Genomic DNA, 18,229 nt, shown 5'->3' on the forward strand with positions numbered 1-18,229 from the left:
ATTATCTATGTGGATGCTGAATTTACCCAAGATGGTGGTGGGATTTTGTCTGAAGATGAAGATTCTTAGACTGTCAAGTTTTCAAGAATGTGGAGAACTGACCAGGCAGTGATAAGGATGGGAAAGAAGTGGGTTAGGACTCCTCAGTTCCAAAGAGAATGGTCAGGAAGGAGCACATGGCCAAGCCAGCTCACCACAGTGAGAGGAAAGGAGTCATCTCCATCCAGGAAAATGCCCAAGGAAGGGGGAGAGGGTCCTCTGGGAAAGCAGTCTCCATCAAGGCAGAGCCAAGCTTCTTTACCATGGCAAGAAAGGTTCTAAAAATGTCAGGGGAAAGAGCTGGACCAACTGGACCAGTCCAAAAACAGACTTGGTGGCTTTTTGCTGTGAGTTCAAAGAGAAAATTAGTGGGAAGTTGGAGCATCTATAGAGACTAACCCAGATGATTTATCTCAGCAGAAGTTGTTCATGCAGGCCCTTCTTCTATTCTTTTTTTTGTCTTTATTTTTTTAATGTTACATTCAAAACATATGAGGTTCCCATATACCCCCCAGCCCCCTCACCCAACTCCTCCCCCCATAACAACAACCTCCTCCATCATCATGAGACATTCATTGCACTTGGTGAATACATCTCTGAGCACCGCTGCACCTCACGGTCAATGGTTCACATCACAGCCCTCACTCTCCCACAGTCCATTTGGAATCAATATTTTTTTGAATCTCTTTTAATCTTAAAATTCTACACATAAGAAATCTTATAGAATCCTGCCTCAGTTTTAGATTTTCTAAATCCTTATTGTCTACATAAAACAGGCTGCTTTTGCTAGTTCATATAAGGATGGTGCCAGATATTGTCCATGTGCCCCTTCAGATCTGCTCTCCCCTGTCCCCTCACTGTGCTGCATGCTGGAAAGGCTGGTCTGTATAGACTTCATCAACAAGCTCCCTTATCCCTTGGCTTCTGGTTGATTTTGGCCAATGGGGAACAAGATACTTGAGGGTGGGAGGAGAGTGAGATTGGGGCATATATAAATATAACTATCAAACTCGCAGTTCCTATCAGATGGTCCTCTCCTGTAACTGTAGGAACAGCTCTTTCTCCAGGTTCTAGGAACCACTCCTTACTCTAGGATCATCACTCCCTGCTATTACCAGTGTCACCATCTCTAATTGGTTTCCCACAACTCTGGGAACAACCCTTTCATCAAACTCTGCTCTTTCCTGCCAGGATTTTGACTTATCCACTGTCTTATATCTTAAGAAGTACACTTAAGCCATTTACATTGAAATTATTTTGTCATTATTTTGTATATTTTTTTCTAATAACAATAAATACTTACTGGATTAAGATAGAGGCCTGAATATATGTTTTCCTGTCCTTCTCTTCCCCAAATAGGAGGGTATGGTTAGATGATCTTTTTAGCTTTTTATTTAAAAGTAATTTTAGATTTATAGAAGAGTTCCCAAGAAAATACAGAGAGCTCTCATATCCCCTTCACCAAGCTTCTCCTGATGTTAACATCTTACAAACAGGGCACATTTCTCAAAAACTAAGAAATTAACATCACACAAGATGATTAACTAAACTATAGAATGTATTCAGTTTTCTCTAGTTTTTTCATTGATGTCCTTTGTCTGTTACAGAATCAATCCATGATTCCATGCTGCATTTAGTTGTCATGTCTTCATAGTCTCTCCCAATTTGTGATAGTTCCTTGCTTTACCATGTCTTTTATGACCTTGACAATTTTAAGAGTACTGGTCAATTATTTTGTAGAATGTTTCTGAGTTTGTCTGATGCTTCCTTGTGAGTAAACTGTGATAAATACATATATACAATGTAATCATACATAAAGCAATCACCAAAATCTATGCAAAATGATATGCTCAAAAATACTTAGATGATAGATTGTATGCTTTATTATTATGTATCAATAAAACTGATTAAAAAATAGTTAGATAAATCAAAATGGAATTCTAAAAATGTTTAAGTAACCTACAGGAAAAAAAGAAAACAGAGGAATGAAAAACCAAGAGATAAAACAGAAAACAAAACATAAAATGGCAGACTTAAGTTCCTACATATCAATAATTACATTGGTGGCTGCTGGGGGTAGGGAATGGGAGGAAGAGATGAGATGTGGGGGCGTTTTCGGGACTTGGAGTTGTCCTGGGTGGTGCTGCAGGGACAGTTACTGGACATTGTGTGTCCTCCCATGGCCCACTGGGTGGACTGTGGGAGAGTGTGGGCTATGGTGTGGACCACTGACCATGAGGTGCAGCGGTGCTCAGAGATGTATTCACCAAGTGCAATGAATGTCTCATGATGATGGAGAAGATTGTTGCTATGGGGGGAGGAGTGGGGTGAGGAGGGTGGGGGTATACGGGGACCTCATTTTTTTAAAATGTAATATTAAAAAAATAAATAAAGACCAAAAAAAAGGATGTAAATGATCTAAATATACCAATTAGAAGACAAAGACTGGCAACGATATGTTCTAAAAGAAGCTCACTCCAAACATAAAAATATAAGTTGGCTGAAAAGTAATAGGATGGAAAAAGATCTACTAGGCAAACATTATTCAAAAGAAAGCAGGAAGGGCTATATCAATAACAAATGAAGTAGACTTCAGAACAAAGGAAACTCCCAGGACTGGAAAGGACATGATAAAAAGTTAACCCACAAGAAGACATAGAAATCCTAAATATATACGCACCAGATAACAGAGTTGCAAACTATGTGAAGTAAATGCTGATAGAACTGAAAGGAGAAATAAATTCACAATTATATCTGGAGACCTGTGCATCCCTTTCTCAACAATTCATAGAACAATCAATAAGAAACTCAGCCAGGTTATAGAAAAACAACTCCATCTACCAACAGGATATAAATGACACTTAAAAAAGAATTCGACCCACAACAACAAAATACACATTCTTTCAAAGTGACGTGGAACATTTATCAATAAAGACCATATCCTACACCATAAAACAAATCTCAACAAATTAAAAGGAATTGAAATCATAAGGAGTGTGTTTTTGGATGACAGTGGAATCAAGCTAAAAATCAGTAACAGAAAAATATGGAAAATCTCTAAAAAAACAATGAGTCAAAGAAGTCACAAGGGAAATAAAAAAACACATTGAACTGAATTATAATGAAAATATAATATAAAAAATAGTGAGATGAAATTAAAGCAGTGCTGAGATGGAAATCTAGGGCACTAAATGCTTACATTTGAAAAAAAGAAAAGTCTCAAATCAATATTCTAAGAGCTTACTGTAAAAAACTAGAAAGCAAAGAACAAAATAAACCCAAAGAAATCAGAGGAAAGGCAATAATAAAGATACAAGTAGAAATCAATGAAATTAAAAACAGAAAAATAGAGAACTAAGTATACAAAAAGCTGGCTCTTTGAAAAGATCAATGAAATTAACAAATATCTAGCAAAACAAAACCAAAAAAAAGAATATACAAATTGCTAGTGTCACAAATGAAAACAGGTGGTATCACTTAGAGACTCTGCAGGTGTCAAAAGGTTAATCAGGAAATAGTACAAAGAACTCTACACACATGAATTTGACAACTTAGATGAAATGCACTAATTCCTAGGAGTGTATAAACTATGACAACACACCCACTATGAAATAGATACTTTGAATAAATATATAATAAGGAAATAAAATTAATAAATTTTAAAACACCTTAAAAAGAAATCTCCAGGCCCGGATGCTTTCATTACTAAACATTTAAAGAGGAATTAACATTAATCTCACACAATCTCTTCCAGAAAATAGAAGGAAAACTCCCCATCTCATTTTATAAGGTCAGTATCTCCCTGGTACCAAAATCGGACAAAGAGAGAGGAAAAAAAAAGGAAAATACAGACTTATACCTCTCATGAATATAAAGGCAAACATCCTTAACAAAACCCAAGCAAATAGAAATTAGCAATATATAAAAAGAATGACATACTATGAATTAAATGGGATTTATTCCAGGGATGTAAGGCTGGTTCAATATTTGAAGCTAACAATTTTGAAAAAGAAAATGAAAGGAATTACTCTACCCAATTTCAAGACTTTATTACATAACTACTTTCATCAAGGCTGTGTAGCATTGACAGAGGGACAGACACACAGCTCAGTACAACAGAATAAAGAACCCAGAAACAGTCCTATACAAGTACAGCCAACTGGTTGTTGATGCAGCAGTTGAAAACAGGATGTGGGCTTAGAGCATTGGGAGATGACAAAATCCAACAACACTTGTCATGGTCCTAACACCTCACCTGGAGGGCATCTTTCTGAGAATACAACTCACCCGTCTACAAGCTATTGAGGGGAAGACTGGTGGTGGGAACCCATCTGCCTCTGGGCTGCTGGGTGGCCCCATAAGCCCAGATGTTGACTTACAGCAGTGGAGAGTCGAGATGCCAGTGTCATTTCCAGGTTCCCCTTCAGGCCCACGAGGGGAGGCACCAACGTCAAAAGGTCTTTCACCTCCATAAACACAGGCCAGTGCTGGTAGGGAAAGAATAAGGAGATGAACCCAAATACCCATATTGGTGTATCTTTGGGAATTTCAGAAGTTACTTCTCAATCCCTATAAAATGAAGAAGACTAAGTTGTTTCTTAAACTGTTTTAAACTACAAACAAACAATGAGGAAGCTGTGAAATTTTCTGAACACTAATGACTCACCATTAGCAGCCACAAGCAAGCCCCCTTCTTTCTCTGACCCTCAGTAGTTAGGATGATTGGGGGCTAGGCTAGGTTAAGGACCCTGGGTTGGGTCCACCCTGTGAATATGCTTTATTTGGTCTGCACAGTGTGTTTTACAGAACCATGAATTAGTTAACAATTTAAAAATTTGGAAATGTCTCATAAATTGGGAGATTTGGTGGCACCTGGAAAGACCAACTGGTATACCTCTTTCCCACATTCTCTTTAACCCAGCTCACTTGTGCACACTATCTCTTTTTGCCTACACACAAGAGCCAAAAATAAAAATAAGCTCTCTTACTCTCATCTGCCACTTAAGCCTTCCTTCTCATTCTTTCCCAGTACCACTAAATTCTGAGTGACTTACCATTCTCAGTTGACTCATAATTCAATGTTCTGCCAGGTGGAGTTCATTCCCTGCACCCTTAAATGACATTCGTCAACATAAAGGAAACAGAAGCCTCCAGATGGGCAAATCCCAAGGTCTCTTCTGACCTTCATTCTGCTGTTCTCTCTGTGGTATGACACATCCCTTCCTCCCCACATTTACCTGGTACCCACTACACGTGAAGTACACTGCTGAGTTCCCACTGGTCTGGCTTCCATAACTGGTCTCCCCAGCCCTCTAACGACCTCTCAAATTTTTCCCTATTCCTTCCTCTGATCTTTTAATACTGTCTTTCCTTCTTGCTGCTTTCTTCAGTTTGCCCGTCTTTCCATACACTCCCCCTCCCAAGACTTGAATTATCTTCCATATACACCCTGGGCTTACCTTCCCAGCATCTACCTCTCCCACCTTTTCCATGTACCTACAACTTTCAACAAGAGGACTGAAGTGGGTGGAGGGGTGGAGGTGAATGAATCCTGACTCACAGTGGTCCCATCCTCCTCGCTGGTGGTTGCGTAGATGTGGGGCTAACATACAATTCTGACCAATGAGATTTGAGAAGTCATGTTTGGGCACATCAGTCAGGTATCATGCAACAAAGAGGAGGACTTTTCTGGGACAAAGTAAAAAAAAAGAGAGAGAGTAGAAAAATGGAAAGAACGTGGATCCTTCATGATACCAGTAATACAGTGAATTAACTAGTTCTGAATCTGTCCAATCTCCAGACTTCTATATATACATCATAAGTGTCCTTGTTTTTTGTAAGTCACTGTGAGTTTTCTGCTATTGCAGTCAAAAGCATCCTGAATACTAGTTTCCTCTATTTGGTGACTCTGTTATTTGTCTCCAGCTCAGATTTGTCTTCTGAGGTTTAGACCTAACTATCCAACTGCTGATGGAACCCTGGACAACCGACAGGCACCTCGAATCCAAGTAGCCAAAGGCAAACTGCTCCTTATAGATGTCCCTCTTCCCTTGCCCCACCTACTGTGGTTCAGAGATTTCTCCCTCTTTGTTAGCCAGGATTTAATGCCTTCTTGCTCCTCAAACTTATATCCAAGTATTATTAAGAGTTTTAAATTCTGCCCAGGAAATATGTCTTCACTTTATTTCCCCACTTTTCATCTGCACTGCCACTGCCCTTTTTAGCAACACCTTAAAGACATCTATGGCAGCTACTGGAGTAGAAGAAATCAACTGGAAATGGTTCTTGCACTTGGGGATGGGTGGCCTCTGAATTATGGCTGTGGCTTCCCAGCTCTTCCTCTGCTGCTTCAAGCCTCCCTCACCAGTTCCTCTTTGGCACTTATCTCAGGGTTGTGTTTTATTACCCATTCACTTAGGCATTTATGACTTTTCATTGCTAAGTACACTTCTGAGTATATGCCCAACAGATACATGTACTCATGTCCAGTAAAAAACATACAAGAATGTTCACAGTGGTATCATACTTGAAGAACAATCAAAATTAATCTATATTTTTAAAAGCCAGAATAGTGATAGAAAGTAAGACAGGCCTGGAATAACTTTCTGGGGTGCTGAAAATGTTCTTGATCTGGGGGGTCAACAGGGGTATTTATCTCACCTATTGTAGGTGAGGCCTTTTGATTAGGTTACTTCAGTAAGGCATGGCTCGGAGTGGGTCCTAATCCTCTTTCTGGAGTCCTTTATAAGAGAATGAAATTTAGATGAAGAGAGAGAAAGTCATGGAAGTAAGCAACAAAGCCTAGAATAGAAGGGAGAGATCCGCAGGTGCTGCCACGTGCCTTGCCATATGACAGAGGAGTCTAGGATTGCTGGCAGCCAGTCTTTGGAGAGATGCCCGATTTGGAGATTTTCCTCAGCCTCAGAAATGTAAGCTTGTAAGCCAATAAATCTCCATTGTAAAAGCCAACTTATTTCTGGTATATTGCTTTCTACAGCCTAGAAGACTAAAACAATGGTTTATACCAAACTGTACACATATGAGTTGTGCAATTTTCTCCATATATATACTATGTACTTCAATAAAACAAATAGATCATTATTAAAAACAAAATCTGACAACAAAAAGAAACCCTTGATGGTGACCCCTTGCACTTGGTATAAAATTCAAGCTCCTAAGAGCATACAAAGCCCCTGACTGCCTGCCCACAGTCCCTCCCCAACAACAGGGCTATCCACCTTACTCACTGCTTCCCAAGTACACACTCACATTCGTCCATATCTGTGCAACACTCTGTACCTTGTACCTGGAATGCTTGCTTCTTCTCCTGTCATCTTGGAAATTGCTACATTATCCCTTAAATTCCAACTCATAGTGTCCTGCTAACACTGTAGATTCTTTGACCCCTCCTAGGAAGAATGAATGGTATCCTTTTCCTTCACAGGCAAAGTTCTGCTCATTGCCATCACTCCCTTATACATTTGTTGGATTATCTGATTAATCTCTGTCTCACCCACGAGCCTATAAACTCCATGAAAGTGTGGCCAGGATCTGTTTCTTTCTACCATGTGGCATCCCATGGACCCAACATAGCAGAAAGCACAGAGTAAGTTCTCAACGAAAATATGCTGAAGGATTCATGAAAAATGGCATTAGTGAATGAAAGAATGAGTTCATTTCTGTATCCTACTCTACCTGCAGTAACAGAGTATGTGATTCATCTGCCTGATTCATCTCTAGTTCAGGGAAGATCAATCACACATTCGCTAACAACAATTTTTTAAAATACCAGAAAACACTCTCCTTGTCTATTAGTACACATATGTGCACATAAAATAAAAGAAAAAAAACGCCTGGAAAGACACAAAATGACTTGATAATATACACTTCTTCCAGGGCTAAGGGGAGGAAACTGAGATTGGGAGTGGTAATCAAAGACTTTAACCTTATATGCATTATTTGTTATTAGGAAAAAGAAATATTTAACATCACTTGTAAAACCAGAAAATAATTTTTTGGAAAACTCAACTGATACTCTCTAGCCATTCACTGAACCAATCCCTGGGCCTAACCAGAGAATCAACCCAGACCTGAGAAACAGAGAGACTCCTGTATCAAAACGGTAGGGAAGTGGCTGTGGCTCAACCGATTGGGCTCCCATCTACCATATGGGAGGCCCTTAGTTCACGTCCCAGGGCCTCCTTGTGAAGGCAGGCTGACCTGTGCCCATGTAGAGCTGGCACAGCAAGATGACACAACAAAGGGAGACAAGCAGACACAGAAGGACACACAGCAAATAGACACAGAGAGCAGACAGCAAGCAAGCGGCAAGGGGGGCGCGAAATAAATAAAATAAATCTTAAAAAAAAAAAAATTGGTAAGTGAAGCCCAACATCTAACAAATGTGTCTTTGGCCCTGGTCACAGGACTGGGGTGGGGACTGCCCATGAGGCTTGCTTCTTGAGCTGGACACTCATCCTCACTTGTAGGCTTATGAGCGTCAAGGCCAACAGGCAGTCAAGAGGGAAGCCAGCCACCAAAGTGAAAGAACCCATGCTGAGACCACCTCAGCAACAGGTTTGCATGAAAGGAAGGCAATACAGAACTGAAGAAATAAAAGGACAGAGAGAGAGACACAAGAGAGGAAATAAAGATGGCACCAGGGGACTCACAGTTTCTGAAACCGAGAGCCTCAACCCTAGTTTCACATCATACTTAATTAGGAACTAAAAAGCAGCCGTTTGTTATTTACTATAATAAGGGACAAGTGCAACATTTACAATAATAAGGTACAGGTCATACAAAGTTCAAATGCCTCCTCACAAAAACTTTTTTTTGTGCTGACCAGGTGGTGTTCCATCTAGTCAAGGCCCAATGTTCCTAAGCCTGTACTTTCTGTCTGTGTTATGGAAACGTTTCAGCTTCAAACCATGTTCTTTACTGTTTTCCCACAACAAACTCAAGTGTCCACTGACAAGATGAATGCATAAATAAACTGCAGCATATCCATACAATGGAATATTATACAGCTGTAAAAAGGAATGGCTCTGATTCATGTGACAACATGGATGAAACCTGAAGACCTCATGTTGAGTGAAATAAGCAGATATGGAGGTATTGGTATGACTCTACTAGATGTTGCTGCTTTTTCAAAATTTTTGGTGGACATAAATTGGGTATTGTTTAGTTTCCTAGTTGCTAATTCAAACCATGCAATGGGTTCGCTTAAATCATGGGAATTTATTGGCTCACAGTTTTGAGACTTAGTGAAATCAAAATCAAGAAAATGCTTTCTCCCAGAAGAATGTGGCATGTCTGTCTCTCTCTCTCTCTCTCCCTCCCCCCCCCGTGTGTGTGTGTGTGTGTGTGTGTGTGTGTGTGACCTTCCGTTCAATAATAGGATTATGACCAATCCTGCTTCAGTTGGACCACACCTGAACTGAAGTAAGTTCATCAAAGGTCCTATTTACAACAGTTCACAACCACAGGAATGGATTAAGTTTAAGAAAATGTTTTTCTCGGATACACAAATATCAGAAGTGAAATAAACAGTGAATGGCTATAAATGGCTGAGTGGCATGGAATATTTGTGCAATAAAACTCAACCCTGAAATATCTAGAATAAGCAAATTCATAGACACACAAAATAGATTAGAGGTTACCAGGGGCTGGGGGAAGGGTGGAGAGTGATGAGTTAATATTTAATGAGAAGAGGCAGTGCTCAGAAGGAAATTTAGGTCCTAAATGTGCTTATATTAAAAAAGAATAAAGACACCTACCTATATACCTGGATGAACTAGAAAAAGAGCAGCAAAGTAAACCTAAAGTGAGCAGGAGGGAAATAAAGATTAGAGCAGAAATAAATGAAATTGAGAATTTAAAAGAGACAGAATTAAGCAAAACCAAAGGTTGGTTCTTTCAAAGGATCAATAAAATCAACAAACCTTTAGCAAGATGGACAAAGAAAAAAAGAGAGGGGACACAAATAAAATCAGAAATGAAAGGGGGAGCATTACTACTGACCCCATGTAAATAAAAAGGTTCGTAAGAAGATACTAGGAAAAGCTGTAGGCCAACAAACTAGATAAAATGGACACGCTCCTAGAAATACACAATCTATGCTGACTCTAGAGGAAAAAGAATATCTCAACAGATCTGTTACTAGTTAAGAGATTGAATCAATAACCAAAATCTTCCTAACAAAGACAAGCCCAGGATCAAATCACTTTACAGGTGAATTTTACCAAATAACTCAAGAAGAATTAACAACGATCATGCTCAAGCTCTTCTAAAAAATTGAAAAGGAGGGAACATTCTCATACTCACTCTATGAGGCCTACATCAAACTAACACCAAAGCCAGATAAAGATACCAAAAGAAAATAAACTTACAAGACAATATCTCTTATGAATATAGATGTAAGTATCCCAAACAAAACATTAGAAGCCAAATTCAAAAACACATTAAAAGAATTATATACCATAAATGACTGCAATTTATCCCAGGTATGCAAGGGGAGTCCAACATAAGAAAATCAATATAATATACCATATTTACAGAAAAAGGGGGGGGGGGGGGAAATCACGTGATCATTTCAATTGATGCAGAATAGGCATCTGACAAAATCCACCCACCATTCTTCATAAAAATCATTTAGAAAACTAGGAATAAAAGGAGACTTCCTCAACACAATAAAAGGCATAAATGAAAAACCCACCACTAACACCCCACTCAACCATGAAGGTCTGAAAGCTTTCCCTCTAAGAGCAGGAAGAAGAAAAAGATGCCCCCTGTCACCACTGTTATTCAACATTGTGCTGCAAGAGCAATCAGGCAAGAAAAATAAATAAAAGACATCAAAGTTGGAAATGAAGAAGTAAAACTTTTCCCATTTGCAGACAACATGATCCTACGTGTAGAATGTCCCAAAGGATCTTCAACAAAGCTACCAGAGCTAATAAACAAGTTCAGCAAAGTGGCGAGGCATAAGATCAACACCCAGAAATCAGTGGTGTTTCTTTATACTAGTAATAAACAATCAGGAAAAGAAATCAAGAAAAAAATTCCATTTACAATAGCAACTAAAAGAACCAACTCTCTAGGAATAAATTTAAAGAAGTAAAGGACTTTTACATGGAATACTACAAAACATTGCTAAAAGAAATCAAAGAAGACCTAAAGAAATGGAAAGACATTCCTTGCTCATGGATGGCAAGAATGTTAAGATGTCAATTCTACCCAAATCAATTTACAGATGCAACACCATTCTAATCAAAATTCCAACAGCCTTCTTCACAGAAATGGAAAAGCCAATCATCAAATTTATATGAGAGCAAGGGGTCCTGAATAGTTAAAACCGTCTTACAAAAAGGAGAATAAAATCAAAGGATTTACACTTCCTGATTTTAAAACTTATTACAAAGCTACAGCGGTCAAAATAGCATGCACTGGCACAAGGACAGACATATAAAACAATGGAACTGAACTGAGAGTTCAGAAGTAGACCCTCACATCTATGGCCAATTCATGTTTGACAAGCCCACTTAACTGGCAAAGAATAAAGGGGACCCCTATTTCACACCAGATATGAAAATCAATTGAAAATAGACCAAGGACTTAAATAAAACAACCAGAACAATAAAACTGCTAGAAGAAAACATAGGAAAGCATTTTTAGGACCTTGTCAATGGCTTCTTAGACGTAATACCAAAGGCACAAAAACATAATAAAAAAATAAATGGGACCTCATCAAAATTAAAAACTTTTGTGCATCAAAGGGCTTCATCATGAAAGTAAAGAGAATCTACAGAATAGGAGAAAATATTTGGAACAATATTTCTGATAAGGGCTAATATCCAGAAAAAACAAATCCTATAACTCAACAAACAAAAACAAACAAACTGAAAAATGGGTAAAAGACTGGAATAGACATTTCTCCAAAGAAGATAATCAAATGGCCAGGAATCACATGAAAAGATGCTCTCTATATTAGCCATTATGGAAATACAAATCAAAACCACAATAAGATACCATTTCATACCCACTAGAATGACTATTATTCAAAAAATAAAAAATAAGTGTTGGAGAGGATGTGGAGAAAGAGGAACACTCATTCATGGCAGGTGTCACTGAAAAATAGTACAGCCACTACGGAGGACAGTTTGGTGGTTCCTCAGAAAGCTAAGTATAGAATTACCATATGACCTGACCATCCCACTTCTAGGTATATAGTCAAAAGAACTGAAAGCAGGGACTTCAACAGATACTTGCTCCCGCTGTCCACAGCTGGCATTACTCACAATTACCAAAAGTGGAAGCAACCCAAGTGTCCCTCAACACTTGAATGGATAAATGATGTGGAATATTATTCAGCTGTGAAATGGGACAAAGTTCTGATATGTGCAACATGGACAAACCTTGAAGACATTTTGAGTTAAATAGGCCAGAAACAAAAGGACAAAAATGTATGAGTTCACTTACATGAAATAATTACACTGAACAAATTCATAGAGTCAAAACTAGAGTACAGGTTACCAGAGGGAAGGAGAGAGAAGGGATGGAGGGCTAATGCATATAATACAGAATTTTTGTTTGGGGTGATGGAAATGTTTTGGTAATGGATAGTGGTGATGATACCACAACACTGTGAATATAATTAACACCACTGAATTATATAACTGAATGGAATAAAAGGGGAAATTTTAGGTTGTATATATGTTACAAAAAAATATTTTTACATGTGCAAAAAAGTACATATGCTTCAACCAATAAAATAAATTAGTCTTAAAAAGATATGCTACCTAAAATGGAGAAATACTAAAAATGTTTACCTTCTACCTTGGTATATCCATACTGTGCATTGTAAAGAATGATATTTTCCTTTCTCTTGGGAAGAAAAACATCCTAAAAGCAAAGCAATGGTAAATAATTATCTGACAGAATAATAGGGAAAAATAAATGAGTTCATTATTATGGAGAAAAAATGCTTAATGGGTGCAAAGTTTCTGTTTGGGGTGATAAAATGTTTTGGCAATGAATAGGTGATGATAGCACAACAGTGTGAAATGTGACTAATGGCAATGAAGGGTACACTTAAAAATGGATAAAATGGGAAATGCTCTGTTTTATATATATAAACATATATATATATATGTTACCACAATAATTTTTTTAAAAAGAGCAGTGTCAGGTGTGTGTGTGTCCCTGACAGGCAGGCATGCTGCTTCAGCCTGAGTGTGAGGGGAGGTGAGCCAGAGCCTCTTCCGATGGCCACGGGGGGCCTATTTTGGATTGGGGCTGGGTGGTTGCTGTCCACACTTGAGCAGTGGTGGGCTGGGAGGTGGTGGCACACGCTCTGGAGTCAGGCACACCTGAGCCGCTTTGGACCTCACTTCACTCTGGTGTCTCAGTGTCTACATCTGTAACGTAGGTAGAATTCTTAACCTGCTTCCAGAGCTGGGAAGGGAGTTTAAAGGAATAGTACCTGTTAAAGCACCCTGTGCAAGCCCTGGTATCTGACATACTCGACCACTCTGAGTTGCCTTCTGCAGGAAAATCCAGGGTAGGTTTGGGAGGACAGAGGGGAACTGTGCACCTCGTCTCAGCCAGGCCTCTGACAAGGCCATGGTGGCATCTCTGGCTTGTCTCTTTCTTCAGGTTCCTTCCTCTCCATCCCTAAGCACACTCCAATATCATCCAGCTTTAAAAAAAATCTTCCCATTCAATGAACACAGCACATAAAGCGCTCAACACCAGTTAAAGGTCCAACCAAGAAGGAGCTTGGTCTCTAAGCATCCATCACTTGTTGAAACAGATCTCCAGAGACAGAAGATGGTAGAGGCTGAAACCTTGAAGATGGTCTCTCTGAGAAATCTTGCTAAGGATGACTTCAGTTTTGAGAACCTCATTCAAAGTGAGACATCCAGGAATGATCCTGGATCAGAGAATCTAGAGCTTACACCCATTCAAGTTCCAGCTGCCCAGAAGAAAAGAGGAGATCTCCGAGTTCCAGGGCACTCTACTCAGATTATTTCAAATAAGCAATAACTTACGTAGAAGGAAAAGGATTTCAAGGGACTCCATAAGTTATTTTGAGCCAGAAAAACACAGCAAGGGTGAAATTATTTCTCAACTGGCCCTAGAGCAGTTTAAGATAAATGGGCACAGCAGGAACAGATCCACTTTGAAAGAGAAATATCCAAGTAGCAGAAACCTGGAGAAATTCATGGAAGACCTGACTGACAACTGCATGAAGCCAACTGGCTCCGCCCTCTTTTCCAAGACTGTACCTTCAGGGCAGGCAGTGTTCACCTCCCAGAAGTCACCAGCGGGTCCCAATAGGACAGAACATGAGGACACCCTTCCAGACCTGCCCAGGAGACTCCCCTGCCAACGGGACGGGGAGAGGGACAGAGAGGGGCACGGCAACATTTCTCTGAAAACTGCTTACGTAAATGGTCAATGCTAGCTGAGGCAACCAAGTATCTTCCCTCCTTATCATCCAGGAAGAGAACTGTCCCAGCCTGAATAGGGAGGTGTTTCTTAGGAGAACCCACGAAGCTGCAGAAGAGCAGGGCAAGGCCTGTCCAGGCTGCAGCGTCCTCTCACCCAGGGTCTCCATGGGGGAAGGGCTCAGCTTCCTAGAGCTGCCGTAACAAAGTGCCACAAACTGGGTGGCCTGAAAGAACAGAAGTTTATTGTTTTCACAGTTCTGGAGGCCAGAAGTCCAAAATCAAGGTACTGGCAAGACCCCGCCCCCTCTGAAACCTGCTTCCGTGCCTTTGCAGCTTCCAGTGGTGGCCAAAGTCCTTGGGATTCCGGCTTGTAGTACCCCAGGCTCCCCCTCCGTCTTCCCCGTGGACTCTTTACCTGACTCCTCCTTCGTATGACCGTCTCTCCAGCATCCGCCTGTGTCTCCTCGCCCCTCCTTACAAGGTTACCAATTGTATTGTATGAAGGGTCCACACAAAGTTAAAATGACTGCATTCATTTTAACTTAACTAACTCCATTGGCAACAGCCCTATATCCAAATACGATGCCGAAGGTAGGATTTCAACGTATCTTTTTTGTGGGAACATAAGTATCCCCAGTGCCTAGAAAAGTGGCTAACACATTTCAAACAATAAATCTGTTGAATAATATATACACATGTATCTTCTCTGACAAACCCCCAATCTTTCTCCAAGCAGTCCAGCAACCTTTCTCCTCACTCCGAGCCGAAACAATGGGCCTGTGTGCACATCCCATCTCACGGTCCTCGCCTGCTCCATCCACCGCCACCTGGCTTCTGCTTGCCCCTTCTTGTCCTTCCCAGTTGCCCAATCCACTGGCCATTTTTCAGGAAGGACCTCTGAGCTACAGACAAGCCAGCTGACCATTTATACCTCCCCGAAGTTGTTTCCTTGACATCATACTCTTCAGGCCACCTCTCATTTAGCCCAGTCTCCTTTTGACACACACCCGTTAAATGGCCCGAGTCCCTCCCGGGGCCACTCTTCTGTCACTGCACATTTCCCGTCTGAGTGACCGCATAACCTCCTGAGGGCCCCAGCCTGTGACGGTTAGGTTAATGTGTCAACTCAGCCAGGTAAAGCAAACACTGAGCTAATTGTAATACAAGGACATTTATGGGCTTCAGTCATCAGTGAGTTTACTGCATAGATGGCTGATTACATCTACATCAACCAGGGAGATTGCCATCAGCAATGAGTGACATTCTATACAATCAGTTGAATGCCTTAAAAGGGGAAGTGATTTCGGCATTCAGGGAGAATTTCCCAGCTGTCTTTGGACAGGCAGTGTCTCCTGGGAACTCATCGAGGACTTTTATCAGAGCCCCTGGTTTGCAGCCCGCCTGTGGAACCTGGACCTGTGCATCCCACAGTCACATGAGATAGTTTTACAATAACTCCTCCTCTTTACAGATACCTCCTGTTGACTCTTTCCCTAGAGAACGCTGACTAATACACAGCCCCTGCCCAGTGCTGCTGACCCCCACGTGGAGACTTTCACTGGCGTTCATAGCTACCTGCCAACATCCCTTTGGATGTCCCACTGGTACCCAGAATGCTGGGAGTCTGAAGCAGAGCTGCTCATCTCCCCAGGCTAGACCTCCCAGGACCCAGGCTGGACACAGGGTATCCTCAAATGTCGAGCCTTCCTCTCCTCCCCGGGCCTTTGTAAACAAGAGTCGCTGGCTTCGGCTCTGCCTGACCTTCCGCGTCATTCCTACCTCACTCACATCTCGGGATCTATCAGGCCTCCTGGACCCCCAACTCACTCACCCTCATCCTCAAGGCTTCCAGAGAGATCTTTCAAAGACCAAAGCTGCACACCAGTGTTCACAGCAGCATTAGTCACTATAGTAGAAAACTAGAAACAGCCAGGTTTGTAATACAATGGGATACTGCTCAGACATGAAAAGGAATGAAGGCCCCGTCCACGCTGCAACACGCCTGAACCTTGAAAACACGACGCTGAGTGAAATAAGTCAGGCACGAAAGGAACGTATTGTATGAGCTCCCTGGAAGGAGGTACCTAGAACAGGCAAGTTCATAGACACAGAATGTTGATCCGAGGTAACCAGGTCAGGAAGGGGAGTCTTTGCTTAATAGGTACAGAGTTTCTGTTGGGAGTCATAAAAATGCCTGGGCAATAGATGGTGGTGGCGGGAACACAACATTATGAAAATAATTAATACCACTGAAGTGAGCTACTTAAAATGGGTAAAATGGGTTTTTTTTTTTGTTATACATGTATCACCGCAATAAAAAATAATAAAGGTCTTTCTCAACTTGAAATCGCTCACATCTCCCTTTAACCCACAGGATCAGGAGAAATACTCAAGGCCTTTGGTGATGTGTCCACTGCCTGCCTCTGCAACTGCAGCCCTGGCTGCCCTCTGGCATTAGCAGGAAGCTCCAGCCCTGGGGACCTGTCTGTGGCCATCCACACAAACCATGTAGCTTCCTGCTGCTGACCCTTTGTCCATGAAGCCCCTTGTTCCAAAAAGTTCCTATTTCTTGGCGAATGTTCCTTAAGGTTCTGTCCAGATGCCACCTCCTCCAGAAGCCCTCCCTGACTGCTCTTTCACCCAAGCTGTTTTTGAGCTTACCACCCCTCTTCTGTGCTCCCATAACACTAAGTTCCAGGAAGAGCCCCATCAACCCCTGCCCAAACCATGACACTTGGAGGTCTGGACCCTCCACTAGCCCGGTGGCCCCCGATAGCGAGGACCGCATCTCCTTCACCTCTGCATCTCCAGCTTCTGGCACAATACTTGGCAGGCAGGAGGGATCCAGCACTGTGCACTCATTGAACAAAAAATAAAATAAAATAAAACTGGGTCGCAATTGGAGAGCCACGGAAGTCAGTGTCCAGTGTAAACCCCAGGCACTCAGCCACACGCGTTGATGAGTGCTGCAGAGGTCTGGGGAAGAGGTCTCCGCAGGTGCACCGCGGGGCTCGCGGGCAGCTCTGCAGTTGTGAACACTGTTAAACACCACTTGCCCTGAGCTCTCGACAGCAGGCTTATGAAACACACAGATGAAAGGAGGCGGGAGGAGCAGCGACTGCAGCAGGCAGCAGAATCCTGGTCGGAAACGTGGTCATTAAATGGAGGCGGGGCCTGCCTGGGGAGCTGCCCAGGAAGTATGCACCCTCAGAAGAGAAGAGGAAGGCTTGGCTTCAGAGCAGCGCGCCAGGCTGGAATCCAGCGCCTTCCAACTACGGCCCCGAAAGCTGCGGGGCGCTGCCCGGTGTCAGCACCCACCCCTCTCCTCCCCGCAGGGAAGCACCTAGGTTCAACCAGCCCCAGGTTTAACGCTGGAGCATGGTGCAGGAGCATGGTGAGAGCGGGACCTGGCCAGCTCCCTTGGCGGCCCCGCCTCACGAGGTCCTGGCCGGACCACAAGGCCTCAGTCCCGCTGCACCCACGCCCACTTTCCTTCCCTCCCAGCCGCCAGACCCCCAAGGGCAGCTCAGTACAAGGCCTACCGTGTGAAGCAGCCTCCCCCACGCACGCCCCGGGCCTGCCCCCCAGGGACCCCAACTAACTAGATTGGCCCCAGGATGGCACCTTCGGACAGCTGCCATGAAAGGAGGGGGGCTTGCTCCCGTCCAGCCTCGGGGCGCCACCCTGTCCACGCCACCCCGCCCCACCCCATCTCTCCAACCCTGCCGACTGCTCCC

General features: G+C 42.2%; 1 protein-coding gene across 8 annotated transcripts in view; it reads right to left on the minus strand.

Annotated features, from left to right (window-relative positions):
* The window catches only part of SLC41A3 (solute carrier family 41 member 3), a 96,209-nt gene that overhangs the window by 38,053 nt on the left and 39,927 nt on the right, over positions 1-18,229 (minus strand). For 5 of the 8 annotated variants that reach the window (XM_058288924.2, XM_058288923.2, XM_071212245.1 and 2 more), the window contains one exon: positions 4,419-4,526. The exons of 2 other annotated variants lie outside the window; for them this stretch is intronic. In XM_058288924.2, coding sequence (XP_058144907.1) covers positions 4,419-4,526 — 108 coding nt within the window. Of the gene's footprint in view, positions 1-4,418; positions 4,527-17,289; positions 17,310-18,229 lie in introns of those variants that run through there. One more of the 8 variants, XM_058288929.2, reaches the window with a different exon arrangement.

The sequence above is a fragment of the Dasypus novemcinctus genome, chromosome 26 (assembly GCF_030445035.2).
Source record: "Dasypus novemcinctus isolate mDasNov1 chromosome 26, mDasNov1.1.hap2, whole genome shotgun sequence".
In the NCBI taxonomy this organism is placed as follows: domain Eukaryota; kingdom Metazoa; phylum Chordata; class Mammalia; order Cingulata; family Dasypodidae; genus Dasypus; species Dasypus novemcinctus.